The sequence below is a fragment of the Symsagittifera roscoffensis genome, chromosome 6 (assembly GCF_963678635.1).
Source record: "Symsagittifera roscoffensis chromosome 6, txSymRosc1.1, whole genome shotgun sequence".
Taxonomy (NCBI): domain Eukaryota; kingdom Metazoa; phylum Xenacoelomorpha; order Acoela; family Convolutidae; genus Symsagittifera; species Symsagittifera roscoffensis.
The window spans coordinates 41,938,518-41,963,118 of record NC_087067.1 but is presented as its reverse complement, the minus strand read 5'-3'; the positions used below and the strand labels follow the sequence as shown (position 1 = coordinate 41,963,118).

Sequence of the window (24,601 nt, the reverse complement as noted above, 5' to 3'; positions counted from 1 at the left end):
TGTGGATAGCAATTTCGATTCCACAATTCTAGCCTGAATAGAAATGGAAATTTTTTTCCGAGGTATTCTGAGGTCTGATTTTATACAATGGGTGATTGTTTTGCCTATTATTTGTCACAGAACCTCGCCTAAACCAATAGGCCTTACCACTGGATTTTTGTGCAGAGGTATCAGACGACACGAGTTGTACGCCGTTAGGTTTTTATGGGTAGAACTTTACATGCTATTGTCTAGGATAGCTTGGCAATTGTTTTGCAAAGCTCAATGAATGTCTGTTTGAAGATTTTTTTTCAGGCCGACAAAAAGATATTTTGGAAGCTAGTTTGAAGATATTTTCGAAGATTTTTTTTCAGAGCGACAGAAAAGAGTTTTAATCTGTGATCTCTTCGACACGGTTTTCGAAAATCTAACTCCCTTCGATTCGGGTAAAGTTCAAAGGATTTTTTCGAAAGAGAAAACAAATGAGACAAGTTTCCGGAGAGAAGCGAAGCTCTGGCGATTTTTTTTACTACACTTGATTGCACTAGTTCATAAGCTTCTGCCTTTTTGTGTGATGAAATATTGTGAAAATGAGATTAACAGTCTGACAGAATAAGACTCTACAAATGTATATTTTTCTTGTAGCAGAAAAAGTCAACAGCAACTTTTTTTGATGAGATATGAATAGCAAAGTTTGCAAAACGGTCGAAAACTTCCTGTGGCATAGCTGCAGAAGGATTGTATCCGTTGTACAGATCGTTTCCAGATCAACAAAACTACAAAAATATCGTATTTATTTTTCGGGGGCACGAATTGGTAAACGTTGCTCTTGGTAGAGAGGATATTGATTTTCCGAACGTCCAGAACCTGGATGGGGTGTCGGAAATCAGCAGCGATTTCCTGAGTGAAGATTTGAACAGATGATCTCTCCTTTTGGCATAACCACGGCTGCCCCTTGCTCATATGATTTCAAAAGACTATTTAATATATTTTTTGGTTTATACTGTCTTTTTCCGATGCACAATCCTAATTTTTGAAATAACGAATTTTTGACTGGGTGAAATGGTGAAGGACGATGTAGAAACTTCGGTTGTCATAGTAATTTCTTGTCTCCTGATTATTTTGAAAGAGAAAAAAATGAGACAAGTTTCCGGAGAAGCGAAGCTCCGCTTATTTTTTAATTACACCTGATTGCACTAGTTTTTAAGCTGTAGCCTTTTTGTGTGATGAAATATTTTGCATAGATTTGAAATGCATGAGACAAACAGTCTGAAAGAATACGACTCTACAAATGCATATTATTCTTGTAGCAGAAAGAGTAAACAGCAACTTTTGCACCGCACTGAAAAGGAATTCGAGACATCAGGTTTGTTTTTTTTTGCATAAATAATTACTTTGCGCGTTAATGTTTTGAGAAGCATCAATTAGTAAAATAGCTAGTTTGAAGATATTTTTGAATATATTTTTCAGGCCGACAGAAAAGAGGTTCAATCTGTGATCTTTTTGACACCGTTTTCGAACATCAAACTCCTTTCAATTCGGGTAAAATTCAGAGGAGTTTTTGTGTGATTGTTGTAATCCTCGCCATCAATTTCAGTTCATCGCTAAATTAAAGTAGCAGGGCAATATACCTCCCCCGTAGCTTATCTTTGTGTAGTGATCCTTTTCATTGTTGTTCAAAGTTTCAAGATTTCGTAGTTTCCATTGCATGACTGTTTCAGCAGTGAAATATGGCAAGAAGATTAAAGACGTTTTGAAGTTTTATCTGAAAAAATGCATGTCTTTGCCCAAATCTGGTTTGTCCTTTTCCTTAATTATCCACTAAAGTTTGGATTTAGAGTGTGATATATGAGATTGAATCAAATTATTATTTAGGAATGTCACAGACGCATATTCAGCTGATCTGTGATCAATTGAAAAATCAAGACCAACTGAGATTTGCTGTTCGTGTAGAACTGGCTTTACCATCTTCGGAAGAATCAGGAAAACGAGCTAAATACATAGCTATAATCACGAAAGCCGAGTCACCTGGAGAATCTTTTAGCAGAAATGCAATTTTTGGCTTCGATTTAGCAGAGAACGAATTGACAACAATCGGAATCAGTTTTCCGATTGTTAATGGAGTGAAGTTGAGTTTCTACGGCGACGGGAAATTGATGATTTTTTCACCAAGTGACAATTTCTCTTATGTCTTCAGGCCTGTTTCTGTTCAAGCAATGTGGTAAGCGTAAGTCTTAATTTGGAATATCTGGTTGCTGTAGAATTATCAGACTATGTTCCGAAGACAGTTATCGTGTTTGAAAATTGAGATAACAGATTTTTTTACCCTTGCGATGAGCAAAGGTATTGCAACCGGGAACAGAGGGTATTGCAGCCTAGAGGTAACGAATACGCCTGGGACGGCAATGGTCCCGAGTTTGAATCTGATCTGGACCTAATTTTTTTTCAAACAGGAAGTATTGTTTCGAATATAATTTTCGTCATATTAATTGGCCTCTTATGTTTTGTCGGTTTGGTTGCAACATCTTAGAATCGTTTTTTGCTGCACGCAATTTTCAATAATTTTGCTTGTAGTGTTTTCGTTTACTCCTGTAATTTATAATGTTGTTTACCTTTTTTCGTAATTCTTTTTTTTGTTTTGCTTAAAAACTGTATTCGGCGCAAATTATTACGGCCGATTTTTTATGGGCTTAGTGACCTACTTTGGGGTCTTATCAAGGGAAACACAATTTTTTCTCTTTTACTATGTTGGTTTTAATTTTACCATCTCACTTTGTTAGAATTTCGTATTTTCAAGTGTTTTTTCCGGCTTAATAGGGTTCGGCTTATTTGATATCGGCTTAGTAGCCGCCTACTGGGTCGTTTGATGAGCGAAAAAAGTTTGTGTTCTGCGGGGAAGGAAAAATAAATTTTTTAAATTAGCGTTGAAGTTGAAAAAAAAATTTGGGATGAAGAGTTTCTGCTTAGGTATTTCGGTTTTGTTACCTCCTGGTTACTTTTGCTCCGATGCTGATTTTTCATTCTATTGTCTGGGCATGTTTTTTTTCACAACTATCTTCATTCATTGTGATAGATCTGGTTGTATCGCAAATGGTGCGAAGCTCTGCTTCGCCTCTGCGTTGAAAATTCTTTTTCTTTAACCCGTAATTAGCTACCGTTCGTGCAGATTTTTCTCCTGGTCATCAACTTGTTGAACAGAAGCACCAACTATTTATAAACGTGCGTTATTTGGAAAACCAGATCAAGCAGATGGATCTGTGGATTTGGCGTACCGGTTCTTAACGTTCGTCCTTGGGATAAGAAGGATCACAGATATGAGGCATCTTCTATGGAAACATCCAAATCGGCAAATAGGAATAATTAGGAGACATCCAAATCGGCAAATCTCTAACGCTCATTAAAACAAGCGGCGATTGCATTAGGAAAATTTTGAGTTTGATCTCAGGTCATCGATATACTCAATCGGAACATCGGTAAGAAGCTCAGATCTGAATAAAATTATAATTTTCTTTGATATTTGTAGGTATTGTTTCCAGTCATTAGAACGAGTCATATTCGATTCTGATTCAAATAGCTCAAATTATTGGAAGATGGATCAGAATGGGACTATAGAATGGACAAACTCTTACAAATTTTCATCCAGTGAGGTGTTGCTGACTGAATGGAAGACCTTTCCGGACCAAGAATTCGAGCACACTCTTGCATCATCTCCAATGATACGAGCCATGTTAGATATTTATTTTAGCTTCATTGACCATTTGGTTTAATTTTACAATCTTCTCGGCTTTGCTATCTAATTTTTCTCCCTAAGTTCTTTTATTCCAATAATTAAGCATGGTAATTATAAGAAAACCCTATGATCCTCCTTTTTCTGATTACTCTGATCTTCTTTTTTGGTATGTTTGTTTTGCACAAGCGAAAGAATTTATGTTTTTATTTAATGCTTTAGAATTTTATTTCGGAAGTTATTTAAGTCTTCGCTTTTTCTCAAAATTTGTATACATTAATGATCCTATTGCTTTGTGTTTGAATTATTAATCGAGATAGCGCAGGTTTGCACTAATTGCTGTATATAATACTCGGGCTTCAATTCAGCGTGGCAGACGAACTCTCGGAGACAGAGCAAATCATCCTGTCGGCACTTCGTGATTTGATCCCTCTGTTCGATCTAGACGATATCACGCCCAAAGCACTTCGCCTGGCTGTACAGGAACACATTGGCCTTGACAATCCAATTCAACTCACGCAACTCAAATCTACTTTCGACAAGCTAATGATGTTCACGTGCAATCAAGCCGAAGCACCTAGTCGAATTTTTGATCACGTTTACTTGGGAAACGAGGGAAACGCGACCAACCGAGATGAGATGAAAAAACTTGGGTATGTGGCATTTATGTGATACGAAATTGAACAAAATATTTGGCATTAACTGATAAGAGTGTTTTAGGATCACACATGTTTTGAATATATCAAATGAAATTGACAATCTGTTTCCTCACGACTTTGAATATATGAAATTACAAGTTGACGATGAGCCGACAGTTGACCTTATGAAACATTGGCAAACAATGACGAACAAGTTTATAGAATCGGCCAAGTGAGTTCCCTAGAGTTTTGTCAAATGAGTAGAATGACCTCGAACTTTTGACCTCTTTGCGCACTATCTTTTTGGGTTATGGCGTAGTTAATTTTGTTTTCAGGAATAAAAAGGGAAAAATTCTGGTTCATTGCAAAATGGGAAAATCGAGAAGTGCGGCAACAGTTAGTAATTAGTATGTTCAATTTTCAATAGTTTTCGCAATTTGAAGATAGTCATCTATTCTAGGTGGTCGCCTATGCAATGAAAACAAAAGGTTGGACGGACATCGAAGCGCTAGAGTTTGTAAAAACGAAGCGACCAGTCATCTGTCCAAATCAGGGATTTCTTGGTCAGCTTCATATCTACTCGGGAATATTGGAAGCAAAGTGAGTATCAGGGCTCGAATTGAACACTATCGTGTAAATTAACGGAGATAAGACTATTATTTAGATAGTTTGTTTTATTTCACAAGGGGAGTGTCTACGATTTAACATTTTTCAACCTAAGTCGCAAATAAAAGTGCTCATTTGGTTGGTGGAATTTTGCAGCATGATATTGTTTACTTTTGCTGCATTAGCATTATATCTGTTATAATTCACTGCATATCTTTTTATCTGGTTTATTGCTGGTTAGTGATTGAAGGTTAAGCGTCAGTGGCACAGATGCCAGAACTTGTGACTCTTAATACTACGTCGGGGATCGATTCCGGCACATAGCAGAACTTTAGTTGGTTTTCCTGATTTCACTTTTTGGCACTTTTAAAGCTATTTATTGCCCTTTTTTTGCGTGTGTTAGCGAAGCGAAGCTTTGCTTCTTTGTTGAAAGTTACTCAAACACAATTTTGATTCTTTGCGTTTTGCTAATGAAACATTTGAACATCATCAGGCAGACAACAAAACTGAAAAAGAAAACATACATGAAGAGTGCAAAAAAACTATGAGAAAATAGGTTTACAAGAAACCCAGAAGTATAAAGCTGTCACTCGCCAGTAAAATACTGGAACAAAGAAAACAATGTATGTCACACGCGCAAGGCTAGCTCACGGGTCTGATACTACTCCCGCTAGTTCAGTTCCAGGTGCTTTCTCGCGATCTGTTGCGCTTCTGGAGTGAGCAGTTTCCAGTCGTCATTGGAAGAATCGATGACAGTGGTTTTCATGTTTTTCCAGCTTCAAACGCACTCGTCAAAGTGCGCCCCTACATATGCCGTTGGTGCTGAGCGTTCCTTAAGACGAGTATAAAGATGCCGACTGGTTTCGCTCATATAGCTGGTTGACCACTTGACCATCCAGGACAGACAATGTGATAGATAACTCGACTTTTCAGATCTTTAGGAACATGCGACTACAGGAAGCTGTCAGTTTATTCATGAAATTTTCAGACCTTTGGCCAAGGTAATGCATAACTAGAACAGATTTTTTTATATAGATCGTCGGAAAAACCGGTGTTTGTGAGGTTTTGACTGAAATCAACTTCAAAAACGCTCTATAATTGATCGGTTCGTACACACTTGGCGGGTATTGATGATCTTCGAAAGATTTTTTTTTCGCCCTGTCAATCCGTTTATGGAAGGCGCTCGATGTAAAAGTGGGGCTAAATTTTTAGTTACTGTGCCCTCGATGATGTCACATTTATATTTCCTAGCGTAGCGTAAGCTCTGATTGAAAGCAACAACCCTGTATCAGTTGGCTTGGATTAACAAGATATTTGCAGCTTTCTTGCTTCTTTTTACTAGCTTGTTAAGACACTGAATGTAGTAATTGCTTTCTTCCTCGGCCGTAAACTGAAGACACGGATGTAAAGATTATGCGGTTTCCAAGATCTTCTGAATATCGTCCTTGCGGCCCGTTCTTATGATGTCGACATGTCTCCCAAAAACTTAAGCTTAATGTATACCACACGAGCTGTTTTTCTGCATTCACAGGCAATTTGCTACACTTTCTAAGGCATCACTGCTAGCATTACGAACACGGAATAAAATAGGTTGTCGAGTGACACGTTGACTAAATTACAAGCAAATATGGGTTGATGTAGCACTGACCGAGACCTCAGGGCCAACGTTCACCGGAAGGTCCGACGTTCTGACACCTATGTTGTCACTTTTCAAATCATTCGTCAAATCTTTGGACGCGTCACCAATGATAGCTGGTTCAAACTGCTTCATCTAGATGTTAACCAGGATGACAGCCATTGTTTTCACCTTGTTGTACTTCATTCAGCTTCTTTTTCTCTGCCGATGAAATGTGGATGTTCGATTCAGACACACCTTTGAAATATGAGGCCAGTTTCGAGTTCAAAGCCGCATAACAATTTCCTGCGAAAGATAGCACAGCACGAAAAGGCGTCTCGCGTTCAGGGAGTTTTGCAAGTCCATAGAGTCTAGCAGGAGCACCTCCGGTAGATATCATTTCAATGTAAAAGCATCAGTGATCTTCTGCGCTTCCTTCACGCAGCAGAGTTGCTCGTTGGGTTAATTTTTCATAGCTTTGACATGTGTTTTCTTGCTGTTGATCGTTACCTCACAAAACTCGAGACTATTGAGCAAGCTCAAGAGCCTAGCTTCGTAGTCGTTCTCGGTCATTAGGCAAAAACCAGCCCACTTTTTGTGAACTGACCTTCAAGTATTATCTGACTTTCTTGACAGCACGATCAGCTCCTTACTGCATAGTGATTTTGCTATACCAAATGGTCCACACGTAATTATGGCATCAGTGCTTATGCCTTTTCGTTTTTCTGATTGAAGCAGTTGGTTGACATAAGCCAAAAAAAATCTAGTTATTTAAACTTGTCCCTAACTGGACGTTAAGGGCCTAAGAACAGCAAGTCAACAATCTATCGTGGAGGCTGAAGTTCATCAATGAGGCAAACGGAGTTGCCAACCACATGAGCAAACGGAGTTGCCCTCCCTGCGTAAGTAGCCAGTTTTTGAAGTCGTTCGGGTATTTCCCGATTTTTATACGCTTCGCATGAAAGACGATGCTGTTCCTCACGCAGTCCGAGATTTCAGAGCTGGTCGGATCCGCGTGCTTTCTCTTCAACTTGTCCTCGGTAGAAAGGCATGACTTGCTTGCTTCGCTTAGCTGTTTTCGCAGGAGAGGGAGTTGAGCACGGCCGTTCTCTCGAAGCAACCGTTTTCTGGAAGGTGGAACCTTAGAAAGCCAGTAATCAAATCATTCTTCAAACACGCGCATAGAAAATGCTTCGTGTATTGCGGAATTTCTGGATTTCAGCAAAGATTTTTTGTAGTGTAGGCACAAGTGGGGGAAAAAAGTAGGGAAAGTTCCTCAAAAGTGCGCAAAGTTGGAAGCATTGATACATCGGCTGATAGAAAACAATAAAATCCATTGCTTTAATTTCAAAAGTTTATGCCATTTACTAGTATCATTAGGCAAACAAAAAAAAATGAAAAAAAAAACAAATGAAAAGGGCAACAAACTATGACCAAATAGGTTTACAAGAAACCCAAGTGAACACAGAAAACTTGATGTCACACGCATAAGGACACGTTTTGTTGATTCTTCGTGTGTGTTTCAGTTTTGTTTTTTGCCTGATAATGCCAGTAGATGGCAAAAACGGTTGTTTTTTTTTTTTAGTTTTATATTTTCCAGTGGAATGATATAATACCTAATTTTCTCAATTTGGGTTCTGTTTTGTTGGAAAATTATCAAACATGAAACATACTTGAAATTAGAAAAGGTAATATCTCTGTTATTGAGTGTCAATGAACAAAGTGAATTTATCTATTTAGGTAGTGTGGTATTGGCATTTTTTTATTTGAGGAAATTTTCCTTCTTTTTGTTCTCACTCTTCGGTTGTTTGGTTTGCTTCAAGTTAACAAAAAATTAATCATGCTGAAATTTGTAGTTTTTTTTGCAGTTCTACTTTTGGATTCGTTGTAAATTCGTTTCAAATTCCTTAGCTAAGACGAATGCAAGTTTTTTTAAAAGTCTTTAGTATTGACCCAGTTGTTTCTAATTGTGTTAGAGTTATGAAAAAGGGAAGTGCCGATCATATAGAATTCTTAAATGCAATGAGCTTATTGTGATACTTTCTTTGTCTTTCAATTTTCAAAAGCTGAAAATGTTTTTTTTTACCTTTCGTGAGTGGAAAGTCATTGAATCATTTTCAACTTCCGCTCGTGTAATATTAAAGCTTATTCAATTGTGTTGGTTGTGTTACTCGACTGTTCTTTTGAAATTGGATTATCCGTTTACCAAAACATCATTTCAATTTTTCGAACTATTTTATTTCGACTTTATTTTGTCTTTTTTTTCTATTGTCCAGCTTGTATTGCTAGGCTTGCATTGTATAGCAGGTGATGCGATGCGCCGCTTTGCCTCTCTGTGCAAATATTGACCGTTGATGAGTTTTCTTTTTTTTTCAGTCGCCATAAAATAAACCCTCTGTGGAGTGGGTCGAGTGTTGAAGACGATGGAAGAAACACGGGGATTGAAAGAACGAGGAAGGAAAATGTTAAAAGAGTTAAATCTCTTGACTGTAATGTTTCTCGCGCGAGACTTGCAAATCTCGCCGTTTCCTCACACGTTCGCAGGACGAAAGAAAAATTCGAATCTGGAGTATTTGACTTCTGCTTCCAAGTTCCGATAGATTCTAAGCTCCAAAGCGCTATGAAAGGTAAATTGGCGTTGAGAGTCTGCTAGAAGTTGTTGAATGTATTTTTTTAGGCTGGTTGGTTTTACAAATTGAACAATTTTTAAAATTCAATTTAGAATTTAAAACAAGGATAGCCAAATACTGTGCAAATAGCACAGAATGTTCAGACCATAGTCATGAAAAACTTTTTTTTTCAAATTATTGTCGTTTTTTTTTGTGTGAGGTGTGATAATAAAATCTGAATGAATAGTCAAATAGGCCAATTGGAAAACAGTTTTTGTAGAAAAATGACTAGGAGAACGAAGAAAAAAAGTTCGTGAAAACATTCAAGAAATGTTCTATTTTTTTTTTGCGGAAAATTTTTAGTTTTTGATTCCCAAATTGACGCTAGAAATGTAAAAAATTAACTTAACTCTAATAAAACTTAATTTTCCAGGATTAAATTAAGCTTAAATATGCTATTTTAAGCCTGGAAACCAGATTTTGGATACAAAAATTTGAAACCGGTTTTTCTCGACACAGAAATTTTTTAATGTTCGAATCACGAACATTAAATCCCAGCGAAATAAAGTTGTTACGTTTTGATCCAGTTTTCTCAAATTGGGTTAGTTTTATTAACCTTGCGATAAGCAAGTGTATTGAAATCGGGTGCTAGGCTTTTTTCCCGTAAACAACTTTGTCCACAGGTTGATCCTCCAATTTCAAGATCTCTATTTTCAGCACGCTGCACTCTGAATTGAAGCAGTCGTCTCTCTGTTAGAAACTGCAACAGACATTTTTTGAGCATGCTAGCCTTTTGATTTTGCGTCCTCTTCGAAATTTGCTTTTTAGGTTGGTTGTTATTTTATCATTTTGGTTTTTAAATTTCATTTACCCTTGCGATAAGCAAGGGTATTGCAATCGGGTACTAGACTTTTTCCCGTAAATACTTCAAGCTTAGGTCTCATCTCCTAGATCCTGGACTCATTCATCCGCTAGGCCTTTGTGATGCAACAGAGATATTTTGAGCATGTTAGCATTTCAAATATACTGCCTATTCAAAATTTAATTATTATTTGGTTGTAATTTTACCAACTCTAAAAATTCATTTTTGTTTTTTCTTTTTATTTCTCGGTTTAATTGGTTCCGGCCTATTTTATATCGGCTGCTTAATGTCGCCTTATTGCGCCGTTTGATGAGAGAAAAAAAGATAATGTGTGCGTGGGGGGTGCGTTTTGAGCGAGGGGTGAGCTTTAACAATTTTTTATAGTGTTGAATTTTCTTCTGAATTTTTGACTTTTAAGGGTTCTGCTCGGACGTTTTTTTTCTACCGTCTGTTAAGTTTTACGATGCCAAATTTTAACATTCTATTGTATTACGTTTTTTTTTCAAGAATTTATCTAAGTTCTTTTTACTTTTCTTATTTTTGTTTCGATTAATTGTATCTATTTTTTGACTGAAGTTTTTTCGACCCTTTTCTTTCGAGTATTGCATCGCAAGTGTTGTGCGAAGCTCAGCTTCGTGTTAAATTTTTTCCTTTTCTTTTTTTCTCGGTTAAATAAGTTTTGGCCTATATTTTTCTTATTGGCCTCATATTGCGTCCTTTTCAAAAAAATGTGTACGTATGTGTAATGAAGGGGATGGAACTTTATCAAATTTTTCATTTCTTAAGTCTTTTTTTTCTGAATTTCGTTTTTGTTTCCTTTTTTCTTCTCAGTTTAATATTTCAGCCTATTTTTATCGGCTCATTGGCCTCATATTTTGTCGTTTGCTGGGCCAAAAAAAATTGTGTGCGTATGTGTATTGAAGTGGATGGGGCTCAAACAACTTTTTGTTAGTTTTTTAAATTTCATTTTTTTTTGTTTTTTCTTTTTTTTTCGGGCTGATAAGTTTCTGCCTATTTTATATAGGCTTATTGGCCTCATTTTTTGTCGCTTGATAACCGAAAACAGTTTTTGTGTGCTTGTGTGTTTTGAGGGAATGGGGGGGATAAAAACTTTTTTAAATTAGTTTTCAAGTTTTTTAGGCTTTTCGGCTTAAAGGGTTTCCTCTAAGGTATTTTCGACTTGTTTGTAGCTTGATAAGTTTTTTTTCTGATTATATTTTTATCTTCTATTGTCCTTGTGTGAGTTTTTGATACTTTTTTATTCGGTCTGATTTCGGCGTTTCGGATTTTTTTTCTTCGATTTAGTGGCTGTTTTGTATTGTATCGCAAGTGGTGCGAAGCTCGGCTTCGCCTCTGTGTCTAAAAATTGTCAATGTTTTAAAATGCCTCTGCTTAAGAATTATTCCCTACTGAAGCATCTACTGAAACAAGGTTTGTTTAGGTAAATTTAACTCGACGATAGGTAAAAATGCTGGCAATTTACTCTCGTCGAAACCGAAGCAACCTCTGGCTTTTCGTAACTCTATAAATGTGCAGTATTGGGACAAAAGTCCAAAGAATTCAATCGATGAAGACTCGGAGGCTCAGAGAGGAAGTGAAAACGAAGTTCTTGAAGACGTCCAGAAACTGACATCGGGAGTAGTCAAGGCATGAACAGATCATTTTTTTTTATTTTTTACAGTTTCCCCCCTTTCTATTGGAATGTTTTTCCTTAAAATGTAGCGACGTTTGAACTTCCCTTCTTGGAAATTTTTTGAACCCCGTAAATTATTTATTGTAGACTTGACTTCAAACACGTTTGTTTTAAAAATTAACTCTGAGTTAAGGGTACCGAGGGCAAAGATTTAAGTTTGGATGATATGCCGAATAAATATTGTGATGACGAACATCGCATCATCTTGGGGCAGACTTAAGTTTGGATATCGGCTATGCGTTTTAAACGATTTCTTTTAAAGTTAAATGAGATTGAAATTACAGAAGAGGACCAGCGAAATTCTATCATGGATTGATGGTCAAAGGAGAAGTCGTCCCGTCAATCAAACAATCACGTGGAATGGTTCTGAGTATCATTGTATCGAAGATAAGTGTCTAAATACATCAAATGCTCACATAAAATCATCAGATCCGAACATCGCGAAAAATTTATCAGGAATTCAATTTCTTATTGATTTCTTCAACCATCTGGGTGCTAAGTTTGAATCATAGAAGCTAATCATTCCATTACTTTATGATAATTTTATCATAATTGCTGCCAATGTACAAATCTGACCGCCAAACAAAGATTATTTCTATTGAAACGTAAAATATGCTTGGTGCTGTAAGTTAAACATTAGATAGATAAATTTAAATGCTTGTTTTTGTAGTAGTTTCTCAAGCAAACGCTTATATATTATTTCCAGGGCGCTTTTTTCCACGTCTAACTCGCTTAAATTGGTGCACAACAAACTGGCACTATTCTGCATCACATTTCAACCTTAACAATATAATAGCATGTGCTGTATCAGCTTTATTGAAGGCTAGTGGTTTAAAACAGCAAGGTTATATTGCGTAGTTCGCAACCCGCACCGTGCGCCCATGGATTCTAATTGATTATAATGGATTTCCGAGACAAAAATAATCGATTATAATCCATTACGGATGTAAATTTCAGACCACGAAATCGATTATATTGCCATTATAATCGATTATTTTGAGAAAAAATAATCCATTCTAATCAATTATAATCCCTTATTTTTGTCACTGAAATCGATTACTTTGTCAAGAAAATCCATTATAATCGATTATTTATGAGGTAAAAAAATTCATTATAATCCATTATAATCGATTATTTATGAGGTAAAAAAATCCATTATAATCCATTATAATCGATTATAATCCATTGTAGTTAGCTAATTCAGCGATTCTATTTTTAGTTCTAATTATGCCTGGAAAAAAAGCAAGTTTAAAGATGTAAAATTACAAAACTGCAAATATACGAAAACATGCATATAAAAAATTAATTAACCTTCGGATTTTTAAATTAAGCTAATCAGTTTGTTGTATATTCTGGTCAATAGCATTCAAGGCCTCCTGTGCTCGAGCAAGGTTTATTGCGGCAGTCTGCCGACGTTGCAGGATTATTTCCGGTCCCAGGCGATTGAGACTGGCCTTAGCTTCTTCATATGCCTCCATGGGGCATTTGGCGTACTTGGTTTTAATTGCTTCTAAACACTCAATTATTCCATGGTACATCAATAAACTTGTCAGAAAAAAACCAGACTATAAATATAGGTATTAACTCACGCTCCCAAACTTTTTTCCCAGATTCTAGGAAGGCAGGTCGGCAGTGTGAACCGTGTGACTTCCGAGGCGAGACCATGTGCTCCATTATTTGACATCCATTTTTTCGTCCATACTTAGCCTCGTTAGAAGCAGATACTTGCCATAAATCACAACCTTCTCATTCAACTTTTTCACCTGAGTTGTCAACCGGTACTGGTTTACCTATGAAAGTCTCTACTCGTCCAACCTATGGGCAGATATAGATGAAAGGAAAAAAATCAAAATAATTGCTTTGACTTTTCAGTAATTGTGATGTAATGAACGAACATACCAAAGAGTTCAACGACTTATCAAGACGAACAGAGGTATCAACCATTGATCTCATGAAGCTACCAACCCCCTCATTGAGTGTCAGGGATGACTTATCGTTTCTTGCTATAATATTCTCAAAACGATAAAAACTGTTTGTTATGAATTCCTTGAACTCCTGAAATCAGATTTCGTGCATAAATTATAAGTCATTTCTTTCAGAAAAATTCTCAAAAACGAACAAGTTCTATAGACACAGTTTGAGGCTGAGGATTGTTGATGCGCAAGGAAGTGGTAATATGTTGATTACGGCTCTGAGTGTTCTGATCATTTTCAGTTGCGAAATCATGAACAAATTTTTTCGGCGTTTGGATGGCGGCTCTACTGAGGCCGAAAAACCAGGTTGCCTCACTTGTGGCTCCTGTGTTTGAAACGGAACGTAATTTCCAAAGTTAGAAGGACTTAATTCTCTACCTAAAATGAAGAGCACTCAACATACGACAATTTAAATCTAATAAACTAGCTGGACAAACTGAAGTCTTCAATCCATAATTGACGTGCACTCAAAATACAAGAACTCAAATCTGCAAAATCCAAAAAATAAATACCGGTTGGGACGAGCTGTACGCTTGCTGGCCAATTTGGTCAACATACCGGGGTTAAAACCGATTTCCGAAATACCCGCAGTAAAATTAGATACTGGAACAGTTCTCAAAATATGGGGCGAAGGCTGAAGCTCAGTATAAACTGGAGGCACTTGAACTGAGGTCGACGTCTCCACTGAAGTTGAAGGAATGTACGGTTCAGGTTCGTAAAGTGGCTCCTCATTATCAGCGGTGAGGTTCTTACAGGCATACGAAAGTTTCATCATTTATGCTTGGATGTAATGTTCGGGACCAATGGCATAGATTCTAGCAGAATACGATTTCTTTCGAAAGTGAATTGTGATGATCTGATTCCTCTACAAATAAAGCAGTTCTTAGCGGTGCAAGGCGAACTCTAACCAAAATTAATCAAAATTAAGTCTACGTACTTGATATGATTGTCGCACGTCAACGTGGTCTTTTATTTGATCAGAGAGCACCCGCAAGCAGCCCTGTCTTCGATCGTGGAAGTAGAACACAAGAATCCAGGTGTTAGCGAGATGCTGTCTAACGGTACTTTCTAGCTCTCTTATGTGGTCGTTCAACACACGGTTTCCTTGGCGGGACCAAGACATCTTAACAGATTGAAACCTGAAGTTTCTACCTTACAAAAACTGACTCAAAAGAACATTATCAAACAATTTAAAAAAAACATCCAATTAACGACCAAAAAACGAACTTTTTTCTTGAAAGCTCCAACGAAACAATACCAAAACGAAACAGCAGTAGTTTGGAAAAAATAATTGGAAACACGATAACTGAAATGATTAACAACAACTGTAATTTAGCAATGTACTGAATGGCATTCACAGATTTCTGAATTGATCAAACAATTAGCTCAAACTTATTTCGAACCGAATGACTTTCTTTGCGAAATATTTCGCTGAAACGAATTGTTAGCAACTAATTTTTTCAATGAATGAAAAAATCGCCCTAAATCTTGACTAGAATATATGTCTTTCATCGGACTTTGATTCACAATGAAACCTTGATTGAAATCGAATGGCTTGCACCAAACAATGATTGGAAGCAAGTGGTTGGCAACGAAGTTTGAAAGTAGAAGAATGGATTGGACCAAACATTGCTTTAAACTAAACCTCCGGTAACAAAAATTTCGAACGAATTGAAAATTTTGCATAAGGTCTCGGCTAGAACTAATTAACTGGCGCCAAACTTTCATTTACAAAGAAAAGCTTACACCAAACATCGATTTAAATTGATTGGCCTGAATCAATTGTTTTTTTCAAGCGAAAAATTTGCTAGCCTACGGTTTCCACGGAACTTTTATGAAATTAGTGGCTTGCACCAAACATTGATTTGAACTGAATAGCTGGTAAAAAAATCACTCGTACCGAATATTTTGCACCAATTCTTGAATAAAACTGATTGGTTGGCGCCAAACTTTGATTTAAAGTGAAAGGCTTACACCAAACATCGATTTAAGTGAGTGTTTTTAACCAAACTTTTGTTTAAAGCTAAGGGTTTGCTAACTTACAGATCTGTATGGCTCGCACCAAACTTTGACTGCAACTACAAGGATTGCAATAAAATTAAATCTCACGTCAATTACTTAAACCAAACTTTGAGTTGAATTGTATGGTTTGCACCAAATTTTAAACGGCTTACGCCAACCATTGATTCAAATCGAATGATTTGAACCAAACTTTGACTTGAACTGGGAGGATTTCAAAAAAGTTTGATTTCAAGTCAATTAATTTAAACAAACCTAGTTAAATTGAATGGTTTTGAACCAAACTTTGAATGGCTTACACCAACCATTGATTCAAATCGAACGGTTTGCACCAAATCTTGACTTGAACTGGGAGGATTTCAAAAAAGTTTGATTTCAAGTCAATTAATTTAAACAAACCTAGTTGAATTGAATGGTTTTGAACCAAACTTTGAATGGCTTACACCAACCATTGATTCAAATCGAACGGTTTGCACCAAACCTTGACTTGAACTGGGAGGATTGCAAAAAAGTTTGATTTCAAGTCAATTAATATAAACAAACCTAGTTAAATTGAATGGTTTTGAACCAAACTTTGAATGGCTTACACCAACCATTGATTCAAATCGAACGGTTTGCACCAAACCTTGACTTGAACTGGGAGGATTGCAAAAAAGTTTGATTTCAAGTCAATTAATATAAACAAACCTAGTTAAATTGAATCGTTTTGAACCAAACTTTGAATGGCTTACACCAACCATTGATTCAAATCGAACGGTTTGCACCAAACCTTGACTTGAACTGGGAGGATTGCAAAAAAGTTTGATTTCAAGTCAATTAATTTAAACAAACCTAGTTAAATTGAATGGTTTTGCACCAAACTTTGAATGGCTTACACCAACCATTGATTCAAATCGAATGGTTTGCACCAAACGTTGATTTGGAGCAAATGGTTTCCACTGATTTCTTTTCTGAAATGAGTGGCTTGCACCAAACATTGATTTGAACTGAATAGCTGGTAATAAAATTTCGCTAGAACGGAGTATTTTGCACCAATTCTTGAAAAAAAAACAGATTGTCTGGCGCCAAACTTTGATTTACAGAGAAAGGATTTCACCAAACATCGATTTAAGTGAGTGGTTTGCACCAAACGTTTGTATTAAGGCAAGCGTTTGCTAAGTTTCAGAACTGAATGGTTTGCACCAAACCTTGACTGAAACTGGGAGGATTGCAAAAAAATTGTTTTCAAGTCAATTAGTTTAACCAAACTGAGTTAAATCGAATGGTTTGCACCAAACTTTAAACGACTTACACCAACCCTTGATTCATATAAAATGATTTGCACCGAACGTTGATTTGAAGCGAATGGTTTGCACCGAACTTTCAAATTAAATGATTAAATCACAGTTCGGTGAAAGCCATTCTTTTCATATGAAAGTTCGGACCGTTCGCTTCAAATCAACGTTCGGTGCAAACCATTCGATTTGAATCAATGTTTGGTGCAAGCCATTCTTTTGATGAAGGTTCACTGCAAACCATTTGTTTCAAATCAAAGTTTTGTGCAAACCATTCGTTGGTCGGTGTCAGCATTTTAATGTATATCAAAGGCGGGCGCAGGCCTTCCAGTTTTAGCCAAAACCTAATGCAAACTACTTAGTCCGTGAAAAAAATTGGTTGCCAGCCATTCAGTTTGAATCACATTTCGGAAGCTGAACGGCTGGCAGCAAATTTATTTCAAGGACTAATTAGTTTGCATTAAGTTTTGTCTAGAACTGAAAGACCTGCGCCCGCTTGTGATTCACATCAAATGGCTGACACCGACCTTTGATTAAATCAAATGGTTTGCAGTGAAGTTTTATGAAATGAAAGGCTTGCACCAAACATTGATTTGCTGTGAAAGGCTGGCAACGAAATTGCACGAGCTGAATATTTTAGACCAAGTCTTGAATAGAACTGATTAGCTGACGCCAAACTTTGATTTGCAGTGAATGGCTATCACAAACATCGAGTTAAATTGAATGGTTTGTACCATAGTTTGATTTGAAGCAACTGGTATGCACCAAACATTTATTCGAAATGAATGTCTTGTATTTAACTTTGATTTGAACTGAATACCTAGCTACAATTTTTTTATTGAACTGAACCATTTGGGCCCTACCTTAGCTTGAATTAAACAGACTGCTGCAACTATTTATCGGCTAGCACCACTCCTTGATTCGAAATGAATGTTTTGCAAAAAACGTTGAAAGAATGTGGTGGGCTTGCACTGATTTGTGAAAATAAAAAGTTTAAGTCAGCATTAAATTGCTTTCTATTTCGAATGAAGGCCAATTATTGTTATGGCTCCGAAATATTAACACGTGTAAAAAACAACAAAACGATACAAAATCGAATAAGCCTCAAACTTTTTTGAAAAAAAGTGAAGTAATCAAATCGTTTCAGTTGTTAAGAAGTCTTCTTCGGAGCTCGTAACCCCAGATGTTTGACCCCCTAACTGCCCTTTCTATTTGGTCGGTTGATTTGAACTTCTGGCGGACAGCATCGGTGAACATTTTTTCCAACATTGGGCTCAATTTTTGCCTAGTGGCTTGAGGGCTTTTATTTCCTCCAAGCCTTAAGTAAAGAGGACACAACTTGAACTCTCCCCGAAAACAAGCTTCGCCAATTGCCGCCCAAATTTGTCTGGGTTATCGGACACTTTGCTCAAGTCCATCCCATTCCATATATTTGGTGCTGCTGATTCGGATATGTTCATTTCTAAAAATAAGTTAAACTGATTCAGAAAAAAACGGCATCTAAATTTATGTATTCGCTGGTCGACACGCAATATGAGGCCCTTAAGCTGAGATAATATAAGCGGAAACCAACTCAGCCAAGATAGAAACAAAAGCAGAAAAAACTGACGTCATGAAAAACTTGAACCATAATTTCAATAAAGATTTTAGCACAATTCACTGATCCAGAGTAGATTACAAAAACTCTTTATCCGTAAATGAAAAGCGGCGAACCAGATCAGTAAATCGAAAACTCTTGATTCAATTACGTAATCCCATGAGCATGGGAGTTACAGCAACTTGCAATAAAGCTGAAACACCAAGCTACAGGAGCTACCTCGACCAAAATTTTACTTTTTAGTAAGTTTCAAAACTTAGTGCTTGAATACTACCAAGCTTGACTTCTTTTTACACAAAATCAAAATCCGTGAGATAATCATTATGATCAGTATTAACTAGCAGCGTGAAAATAAGCTTGTCTGCTCTTTCGACTCAAAGTCGGTTGCGAATCTTCGGTGCATATACAAAACAGTCCCATATCGAAACAGTCCAATACAAAAGTCCGAAAAATCATGTAAGGGAGGAAAAAAAACAGTCCAACACAAAACATTCCGGTTTCAGTTCGCGGATGGGCGCGCTGCGCGCGGGTCGCAGATAAAACCGGCTCTAATTATCGTATTAAGTCCTACCTTCTGTTGGTAAACTTGCAACACATTGGGCGACTGCGTTGGTCACTAATTTATTCATTGTGTAGATGACCAAAGGACAATTCTCGGCCTACCGTTTTCTTAAAACAATTATTACTTGGGTCTCTTTTTCGGACTGTTTTGTATTGGACTGTTTTATGTTCATTTTCATACTTTTTCGGGTAGCGTGTCACGAAAAGCAGCCGAAAACCCGGATAGCCAAAAAATAAAATCGTTGCGTGCCATAAACACATCAATCATCTAATTGCGTTTGCTGACGTCTTTTTAAAGCGTTTTGCCATTTTTGCTTGTGGAAGATAGCTCAATTAGTCATTACGGGGGGGGGGGGGGGAGGAAGATTGCTCAATTGATCCAAAAAGTCTAGTACCCGACTGCAGTACCCTTTGCTTTTTGCAAGGGTAATTACTAAGCAGTAACATTTAAATACCTACTAATAGCTTAAAATTTTGTACATCATCCAAATCAAAGTGTTTTGACTTACATTGACCGAAACTCTTGGAGAAATACTGTTTTGACAAATTCTGCTTTCAACAGGAGAGTTTTAATTAGAGTTTTAAGATAATTAGAGTTTTAAGATAATTCAAGATAATTAGAGCTTTAATTTTGGAACTATTGACCTTCATTATCAAAATTAACCATTTCGGCCAAGATAGAAACAACAGCAGAAAAAACTGTCGTCATGAAAAACTTCAACCATAAATTCAATTAAGATTTTAGCACAATTCACTGATCCAGAGTAGATCACAAAAACTCTGTATCCGTAAATGAAAAGCCGGCGAACCAGATCAGTAAATCGAAAACTCTTGATTCATTGACTGCGTTGGTCACTAATTTATTCATTGTGTAGATGACCAAAAGACAACTCTCGGCCTACCGTTTTCTTAAAACAATTATTATTTGGGACTGTTTTGTATTGGACTGTTTTTGTTCATTTTCATATTTTTCCGGGTGTCGTGTCACGCAGCCGAAAACCCGGATAGCCAAAAAATAAAATTGGTCCCGGATAGACGAAAAATAAATTCGTTCCCGGATAAACGAAAAATTTATTCGTTCCCGGATAGCCGAAAAATAATTCAACTATTAAGCGCCCCCATACGGAGGGCCCAAATTTAGGGCCTCCAACCCAAATAAAAATGACAATGCAGATGCGGATCTAGGATTTTCTCAAGTGGAGGGAGGACAAACTTTAAAAAAAAAAACAGGCCCAAAAAAGCCGTTTTTAGGATGTTTTGAAAAATTTTGATTAAATTAGTATATATTGAAAAAATTAAGTAATCGTCAGTCGAAAATGGATGTCATAAAAAATACCAAATAGGGAACCTTTGGGTGGTCAGGGGGGCGAATCTCTGTATTAGCCGGTCTTTTGTTGTTAATTGATTGGATCTACTTAACAATTGCCATCCCCCTTCTAAGAAAGGGGGCAATTGTTAAGTAGATTAAAATGACGCATTTTCCTTCAATCAGATTGCAGCAAAAAAAACGATTCTTAGATCTGGCAACTAAACCGACGAAAGATAAGCAGACAAATAATCTGCCTATTTTTTAAACCGGAACATTTACGGTCTAAAAAAACAGGTCCTAGTCAGATTTGAACCCAAAATTCCAAAGCGTATACTTAAGCTCCAGGCTAAGGGAGCAGGAGACACTAAAAAACATGAATACAGTATGAACTAAGGTACCACGAATCCAGATGAATCCTGTGGACAAAGTTGCTTACAGGAAAAAAAAAGTCGGATTAGGGGGGAGATAGCTCAATAGGTACTTCAGACATAATTATAACCACTTGAAAATAGTTTGAATGATATGATAATGTGAACGAGCTTCTCCAATGAATATGGAACGCCAACTTTTTACAAAATCAGAGCTCAAAAATTACTCTGAGTGAAAACAAACTCAATAAAATTGAGGCACAAAAAGCGACTTTTTGGTCCTAAATGGGAAAAAAGCTATTGCGTACAATCGTAAGGTGCTGCAGAGAACTTTTTTGGTATTCAAATACAAGTTTAGAGCACCAAGCCTGATAACTCGTTTTCCTCGATGACAGGCAAGAGTCCCCAAACAAATATGTGCAAATTTTTTCCTAATTTTTCGGTTTTTTACATTTCAAACTTTTTCTCGATACTCAATTAAAATTAACTTCAGCCGGTCAATTGATTGCGTGCCATAAACACATCAACCATCCAATTGCGTTTGCTGACGTGTTTTTTAAGCGTTTTGCCATTTTTGCTTGTGGGAGCTCAATTAGTCATTACGGGGGGGGGGGGAAGGAGATTGCTCAATCGATCCAAAAAGTCTAGTACCCGATTGCAAAAGCCTTTGCTTATTGCAAGGGTAATTACTAAGCAGTAACATTTAAATACCTACTAATAGCTTAAAATTTTGAACATCATCCAAATCAAATTGTTTTGACTTACATTGACCGAAACTCTTGGAGAAATACTGTTTTGACAAATTCTGGTTTCAACGCGTTTATTGATGATATTTTCCTGAAAAAAAAGAACAAATATATTGAAGATAATTAGAGTTTTAATTTTGGAATAATGACCTTCATTATCAAAAAGCTAACCTTTAATTGTTATCTTGGTGTTTCTAAAGATTCAGATTTTCTAAGGATATGATTAAGTTATTCGAACGTCAGATACTTATCTGAAAATGAAACCGTACAAAATTATCACTAAGACCAACAGAAACACTACACTGGATGTCGTACCCGACATTCACTGAGCTCACTACCTCTATTACCCAACGCCCACAGAGGTCACGGCCTCTGGTACCCAACGCCCACCAAATTCACGCCCTCACGTACCCAATGCCCACCGAGTTCACGTCCTCTCGTACCCCCCATCGAGTTCACGGCCCCTCGTACCCAACGCCTACCGAATTCACGGCCTCTTGTACCCAACGCCCACCGAGTTCACGGCCTCTCGTACCGACAGCCATTCCCATTTAGGTCAAGTATTATTCGATACCCGATTCATACGAGTATTTTGATCGGGTATGATATAGGGGGGGAGGGGGAGGATAATGGTATAGGGGAGATAAGAGATAAAGTTATATGGGGGGGGGGGGGGTATAAACGTGATGGGGGGCGGCAGGTCGATGAACGTTGGTAAGGGGGCTGCAGGTCAAATCTACTTCATAGCCCACAAAAAAACTAATTAATTAAAATTTGAAAAAAAAACTTAAACCCCGGAATCTAGCGAAAATTTGGATTTCACAAACTTTCTCATGTCGCAGAAGGTTCAAAAAATTCTTCTCTGCGATTTGGTATACAGCTGAAAAAACTCGGTCGGACATGGCAGTTACAATGGCAAATGGTATTCGTAAACAAATAAGACTTTTTACAAGTTTTTTGAGGTACATAATTCAACCCCCCCAGTAAAGTAGAATTCAAATCTAATGATTTTAATAAGTCTTCTTTTTGCGCGAAAACCATTTACCATAATAGCTGCCCGCTCCGACCAATTATTTGAAATAATTATTTCCGAGAAAAACAACCCGCTGGTAAAAACAGGTGATCGTACGGACCCTGGTAAAATACCCTGTAATATAAATTTAATTTTATGAATGACTCATACTACTAAATGGGCCAAATAAAGCTAAATTTACTTGTTTTGTCTCAAAACGTCTTTTTTGAGGTCGCACGATTTTAAAATTTTTTGATCAAAAATTTGAAAAAAAAATGTAAAAAAAGGAACAATTGTGAAAAAGGCAATCCGAACTATAACAACCAAATAACATTGTAAAACCAGATAAAACTCTCAGTGATGGACGCCGAGCGTCTAAGGATTTTAATCGATTATAATGGATCATAACTCAAACTCAAATGTTGTGAAATAAACACACAAAAAATCGATTATAATGGATTTTATTGCTTCGAAAAATGGCGTCATTATAATCGATTTTTAATGGATTATAATAGATTATTTTGTAATTTTGTTATATAGACACTGTCTATATAATGACAATATAATCGATTAGGATCCATGGGAGCTCGGTGCGGGAAGACACTCTATTCTGCCTCCGAGATCGGTCGAAGGGTTCGAATCCCGTAAAGGAGTTTTTCTATTTGCCTATGCCTTTGAAACTTTATTTTGTACTTCGTATTGCATTTTAAAGCTCCCGTTTGTCTTTTTTGTGCTTGTCTTTGCAAAGTGCAGCTTCGCCTCGTGAAAATTTTATTGTTAAATGTTAGATAGAGTTTCTATTATAATTACCCTCAAAATTGGCAATTTTTAACAAGAACGAATAGTTTTTCTCAAAGTTAAACTATTGAACTGAGGAATGTTTAATTGATGATTGTCAATGTGTTCTGTTCGCGGAGTTAGCGCACCGCATAAGTCAACAAGTCGCAACGAAAAACTATTAGTCAAAACAGTTTGCTCGCAACGAAAGACAAAGTACAGTATTGTATTGAAAGAGAACGAACAAAATTGATCTGTCATGTCTTTAATTAATAGAAGAATTACATTAGCGTCAAACAGTGATTCACATGCTTTATACCACTCGTACCGAATATAATCGAAGCTACTGCCTCCCTCAGGTTGGACCAAACCTCGAACATTTAGTTGACCCTGCTCCTGGTTCCCGGCGCGGCATTGTTTTGTGTTCAAACAAATACATCGTGTGTTGCTTTACGAGTTATAGCTATTCAAGATTTTTTTTCCGATGCAAAACACAAATTATGGCTCGGCGTCGTTCCAGCTGGAATTTTGAGACAGAAGTTAGACTGATCACCTGCATTGCTTGGTTCTATCGCGAATTGGAGCGTTTGACATCTGAATTGTAGACAGCTTATCTATACGCTGCTTTTAAATGCTTGAATTTAATTTTCACATGTCAGATTTGCGGATTTTCTACTTGAAGCAAACAAAACTACTTTTTTGCACTGTATAGAGCTGCTTTTTGTCGTGTTCTCGCCAATGTTTGCGAAGCGTAGTTTCGCCCTTGTGTAAAAAGTTTAAAAGCGAATCTTCTCCATAGTACAACCTTTGCCTCCCCTGCGCACGAACATACAGCAATATTTCTGTTTCCATGTAATGTTGCTCGCTAATGTGGCCTAATGTTTGATATTACGTTGGAAGTTATGAAGATCAGATATGTTCAGGATAGTTCATGTGACCAAACTGCTATTTTGCATCACATTTCCCTAATGCAATGCTGAAGAGGGAGTGGAAGAGAACTTTCTGCCGCTAAATACTTTTCTTTGTGCAAGTCTTGCTGTCGTCAGTTTGCTAACGAGCGGCGACAACACTGTTTATCATCTTCCATTTTAATACTTTTACATTTTAATTAGTTACTGTGATTTTCTACGCCGACGAGACCAAGTTTATTGGAATTGGGTACTAGACTTTTCACCGGGAACATCTTTTCCATTTTCAAAGTGTTAATTTAGGTTTCAAGTTTGACGTTCCATGTTG

General features: G+C 37.0%; 3 protein-coding genes across 8 annotated transcripts in view; 2 read left to right on the top strand and 1 right to left on the bottom strand.

Moving 5' to 3' along the window:
• The window catches only part of LOC134847564 (uncharacterized), a 318,779-nt gene that overhangs the window by 43,407 nt on the left and 250,771 nt on the right, over positions 1-24,601 (top strand). The gene's annotated exons all lie outside the window — the stretch shown is intronic.
• Positions 1-24,601, bottom strand: part of LOC134847567 (casein kinase I-like) — a 584,249-nt gene that overhangs the window by 339,976 nt on the left and 219,672 nt on the right. The gene's annotated exons all lie outside the window — the stretch shown is intronic.
• On the top strand, positions 1,215-12,651 carry LOC134848124 (protein phosphatase Slingshot homolog 3-like). 6 transcript variants are annotated; one of them, XM_063865473.1, is made up of 12 exons: positions 1,215-1,345; positions 1,450-1,521; positions 1,704-1,775; positions 1,855-2,200; positions 3,503-3,706; positions 4,075-4,359; positions 4,427-4,576; positions 4,680-4,740; positions 4,805-4,944; positions 8,942-9,192; positions 11,478-11,683; positions 12,014-12,651. In XM_063865473.1, exons 1-12 carry the CDS (start codon positions 1,231-1,233, stop codon positions 12,239-12,241), a joined length of 2,130 nt encoding a protein of 709 aa, XP_063721543.1. In that variant the 5' UTR covers positions 1,215-1,230; the 3' UTR covers positions 12,242-12,651. The 6 variants fall into 6 exon arrangements, with proteins under 6 accessions (XP_063721543.1, XP_063721542.1, XP_063721545.1 ...); XM_063865472.1 differs by having other exon boundaries at positions 1,701-1,775; XM_063865475.1 differs by lacking the exon at positions 1,450-1,521.